This window comes from Geospiza fortis, unplaced genomic scaffold (genome assembly GCF_000277835.1).
Source record: "Geospiza fortis unplaced genomic scaffold, GeoFor_1.0 scaffold11, whole genome shotgun sequence".
NCBI lineage: Eukaryota > Metazoa > Chordata > Aves > Passeriformes > Thraupidae > Geospiza > Geospiza fortis.
In genome coordinates, this window is record NW_005054304.1 from 4,745,254 (window position 1) to 4,750,253 (window position 5,000).

The 5,000-nt window shown below is 44.3% G+C and overlaps 1 protein-coding gene across 3 annotated transcripts in view; it reads left to right on the top strand.

The window, feature by feature from the left end:
• HNRNPD (heterogeneous nuclear ribonucleoprotein D) overlaps positions 1 to 5,000 on the top strand; it is a 9,345-nt gene that overhangs the window by 451 nt on the left and 3,894 nt on the right. For all 3 annotated transcript variants that reach the window (XR_265267.2, XM_031066374.1, XM_005418119.2), the window contains exons 2-3: positions 3,278 to 3,446; positions 4,194 to 4,355. Coding sequence is in view for 2 of the 3 variants with exons in the window: in XM_031066374.1 (XP_030922234.1) it covers positions 3,282 to 3,446; positions 4,194 to 4,355 (327 nt within the window). In the remaining variant the exon portion in view is untranslated. The remainder of the gene's footprint in view (positions 1 to 3,277; positions 3,447 to 4,193; positions 4,356 to 5,000) is intronic.

Below are 5,000 nucleotides of genomic sequence, written 5' to 3' on the forward strand. Positions count from 1 at the left end.
GGGTTGTGTGTCCCGGGCGGGGCGCGGCGCCCCCGGCCCCGTTCGCTGCCCTGTTTGTTTACTTGGCGCCTCGGCGACGTCACGGGCCGAGCGGCGGGGGCGGCGTCTGGTCCCGCGATGTGCAAATGGTGTGGTGTGCCTCAAACTGCAGGCCCTTTTACTTATTTTCCTTTTTAACGATACCTTTCCTGGGAGTTAAAGTGCGGTGCGTGCGTGAGGACAGTAACTCGGTGTAGCCGAATGCTCTGGTTGCAGTTGCAGTATTGCCCTGTGCTGCAGACATTACTGAGTGTTACCTGAGTGCCAGAGGCGTCAGGTACCGGGACTTCTTCCCAGCCTAAAACATGCCCCTGCTTCTCCCGGAACTTGCTTCGGGAGGATTATGTTAGGTGGTGTCCGAACTTGAGAAGTAGCAGTCGAAAAGGCAGGAAGCTGAGCCGGGGGAGGTTCAGGTTATGCGCCGGGAAAAGGTTTTTCACCTAGAGCGTGGTTGGGCAATAGAACAGGGAAATGGTTACAGCACCAAGTCTGACAGAGTTCCAGAAGCACTTGGAAAACGTTCTCAGGCACATGGTGTGACTCTTGGGGTGTCCTCTGCAGGGCTGGGAGTTGGACTTGATGATTCTGATAAGTACCTTCCAGCTCAGCATGTTCAGTTACTCTGTTTTATGGCGAGTAAATACAGCTTTTAATCTTCATAGGGTCTCTGCCTGGGGCAGTGTCCCTTTTGTATTGCCAGTGAAATTTGTGTGTAATAAATCCAGCGACAGGACAGGCTGTTGCGCTCTGCTGTCTCCTGTCGGGCCGTGAAACTCGAGCTGCAGGTCTGTTTTTGGTCAAGGCAGAAAATAACTTGGATAAAGGAGTGCTGACTACTGTGTCCTGCAAATACCTACTGCAAAACCTTCCTGAGTGTCTTCCTCCTTCAGTAATAACCTGGGGTGTTGCTGAGAGACATGCTAATAATCTGGGATAAGGCAGAGGGAGAGCAAGAACCATTTTTGAGTATTTTGCTGGGATTAGCAGAAATTAAAATGGTTTTGTTACTTAACAGTTGTTCTTAACAGCTGAAAATGCCTTTGGTGTTTGCGTGTTTGTTTTACTTATTACCCTTGAATACACACCAATTAAAGGGTTTTCATGTGCAAATTCAGGTTCTTGTGACGCAAGAGATCCTAGAAAAAGTGGTCTCTAAGCCGTGCAGTGATTACAGGTATCACACATTGACTCGTAGTCTGGTTCGGTCTTTTTGACCCATCAATTCTTCATACTGTACAGGAAACAAACTTTTTTTGACAACCCTTCTGGTCGTAAAGGGAAAAAAGCCGATCTGTGATACCTTGTTTAGCTAAGGTTTGAAAGCTTTCCCAGTGCACTTCTGGTAACTTATTTTGGGAAACTGTATGTGCTGATGTGGCTTAGACCAGCCAGACTGTGGGCTAGGAAATGTGTGTATTTTACAAGCTTTTGGCAGCGCTGTGCCACTGCTGCTGAATTGTTGTGCTCATGTTTGTGGTGTAGCCCTGACCTGAGCTCGGTTTCCCGTGGAGCAGTAGTTGATGTCGGGGCAGACTGAAGCAGCTGTGGTTCGCTGCTCTGTGACTGGGCTCAAAGGTGCAGTTCCTGCATGGAGAGACAAAAAACCTTCCAAGGCTCTTGGTTTCAAGCTCCTGTTCTTGGCCTGCCTGTCCTTAGGAATACAGAGGAGGGTCTGTATGTTAATATGGAGACAGGTGGCTTGGGTAGCAAGTGTCAGTTCAGTAGTAGCTGCTGGAGCATCACTACCCCTCATGTGTCAGAAACACGATGCTGCATCCTCTGTGTCTTCTGCTTGGGTGAGCAAAGGGCAGAAAGCTCCTTTGATTTACTGCCTGTCCTGGGGTGAGGCTGCTGGTTTAGCAGGGTGGGCCCTTTCTTCCATGGGGACAATAAGAAGTCACAGCTGATAGAAGGGGCTGTTGGCACTTTGTTGAAGAGAGATCTGGAACTAACTGGAAAAGTGGATAAAGGGATGGGGAATTGGTGCTCCTTCTTGATGGATTTGGAGACTTGCTATAAAAACATCTGAAGCTCCTGAACCCCTCATCTGTATGGTTTTTGTCAGAAACTGAATGCTCTTGTTAATTCTGTGAGAGCAGAGCTAAGTCAGCAGAGGTAGTTCAAAGGAGCAGTTTTTGATTTGAGAGAGTTTGAGCTGTGGAGGTACAATGCTCTTTCACATGATTGGCAGCAATATTTGTGCGTGGGAAGTGGAAGGGTTGGAAACATGATACAGTGGTTTTTCAGGTTTTCTGGTACCTGTGTCTGATTGTGAAATAAGTTGGGACAGTGAAAACAGGCAAAGCTTTGTGGAAGGTGCTTTTATAGATCATAATGGATCATATTCTTTGGTTAGAGCTCACAGTAAAATCTTCTTTATCAGTATTAGAAGAGATCATCTCAAATCAAATCCTCTTTTGAATGGGTTCCTAAGCCCTATGCCTAATAACCTGGAATGTTTCATTTGTGTGTATATGGCTTGATTTTTCATCTTTTAAAATTTTGGTTTTTTATGCCTTACTAACATGGTGGGAGGGTCATGATTTGATTCTAGGCTTCCAGTGTGCTTTTGAAAATACAGGTTAAGAACTATGTGCTGTGCACATCTGCCCAGCAACACTGCTGCTGTAGAAATACTGGAAAGACATTCTCTTGAGGGTAATGGATTATGCGAGGTGTTTATATAAAGTTTTTGTGAGAAAAGAGAACTTCTGACCATCCAATACTTACTTTGCTTTTTCATAACTGCTTTCTGGGGAAGGGAACTTGACTAAACTTTATTTATTTTAGTTTATTAATTTGGGCATATGTCCAGTCCAGACTGGTAGATAAATGCTTGTGTTTTAACCACACTTCCTTACAAATCTAATCTGCCTGCATGTGTTTCAGTTGTGTGGAGGCTCCACAGATAACTGGATGGAATTAAATGTGTGATAGGGATGTAAAGAAGTAATAAATTATCTTTTTGTCACTACTGCTGGTGATTTCTTGGGACAGCAGAGTAAGCAGCTGCAGGAGAAGACAATGCAAAATGTTTGTGTGTGTGGAAGTCTTTATCTGTCCTGGCCAGACTCACTTAAGCAAGTTGTCAAAAAGTGCAGGCCTGTGTGTGTGTGTGTAGTGACATGACTGATAAAATCCTGCCAGGCCCGTGCATTAGGGTGTTGAGCTCATAAAGCTTGGCAGTGCAGGATTTTGGGTAGCACACATTTACAGATTGACCAACTTGTCTTAACAGGAAAATGTTCATTGGTGGCCTTAGTTGGGACACCACGAAGAAGGATCTGAAGGACTACTTCTCCAAGTTTGGTGAAGTTGTGGACTGCACTCTGAAGTTGGACCCCATCACCGGGAGATCGAGAGGCTTTGGCTTTGTGCTCTTCAAAGAGTCGGAGAGCGTGGATAAGGTAGGATTAAAGTAATGAAACGTTCAAATTCAGGTATCAGAGATAAAGCACTCACCAGGATGACTGTAGGCGTTGTTCTTACACCTTCTGGTAAAGATGATTCAAGGGTGCAGCATGTTTCATGTGCTTGTGAAAATGCTTTCTTTTATGACCCACCTTACTCGTGATGCTGTGTCCAGGACCAGCTGTGATTCATGAGGTATGTATAGATTTGGGCACTTACAGGTTCTACAAGCCATTAGACTTGGGCACTTTAAAAATACAGTGTATAAATGTCTGCTGCCTGCTGCTGTGGAAGCAGCAGTTGCAAAGAACTTCTGGTCCTTGCATTCCAGAGCTGCACCCTGAATCCCTAGAGTATGGCCAATAGCTTTGATACATTTAAACTCTATCCAAGCAAAAATTAATTGTTAACTTTCCTGAAATGCTGTGGATACAGCACACAGAAAAGTTTTCACCTTAATGACCTCTGTGATATCTAAAGTACAGATTTTTTACTTCATAAGGTTCGAGGATGAGAAGAGTACTTTTTTAGAGGTGTTGCACTCTTGCTTCTGCTGGGTAATAAGTGGTTCCAGTTGTCAGAACTGTCAGTGGGTAGTGATCAGAAATCACAGAACTTCGTTTTTGTGCAACAAATTATTAGTGTGATCCTGGTATTGAAATTGAAGCAATTTTTGCCTTACTTAAAACATCAGTGAAACATTTAGCTTGAACTGTGTAAAACTGTGTTTTAATTATCCTCAGGTCATGGACCAGAAAGAACACAAGCTGAATGGAAAGGTCATTGATCCAAAAAGAGCTAAAGCCATGAAAACAAAAGAACCTGTTAAAAAGATTTTTGTTGGGGGCTTATCTCCAGACACACCTGAGGAGAAAATACGGGAATACTTTGGAGCTTTTGGTGAGGTATGTGGTGAAACAAACTGCTTTTATTTGTGGAACCTGTTCTGTCTTCACAAATTTATTAATAGAAAGCATCCCCCATATGCAGCCTGCATGGATGCTAATGTAAGCTTTATGTATGCTAATGTAAAGGTAATGTAAGCTTTATGGCCGTTGTAGTTCCCTGTGTGTTAGTGGTCAGAATGTTGATGTTCAGTTACAGGCTCTGAGTTGAACAGCCTGGTTTCATGGAAGGAGGAGCTGGGATAAGTCAGAGAGGGAGGCAGTGTTTTGAGCAGGGTGCTTTGGTCAGTGACATGCTCTTCAGCTGCCCCAGCTCATCTCCTATAGCACAGATTGAGACAGTTTTGCCTACATTCTGTACAACTGTGTAGTCTCTGTCCCCAGTTTTTGGTGGTGCAGATGAGCTAAGTATCAGTGAAGTTTTTAAAAGCTGGTCTTGTATGAACTTGCTACAGCTGCTGCTCCCCTGTTGGTTATCAGATGGTGCCAGCTTCAGGTCATAACTCTGTTCAGGCAGTTTGGCTGCAAAATATGTGCCCTGTTCCAAACTTACAGTTTACTCTGGACTAAAGACTTTAACTAATGTTTGCCTAGAAAGTCCTGTGTGCTGTAGGTACAGAGAACTTTGGCTCTGTATTTGTAGTC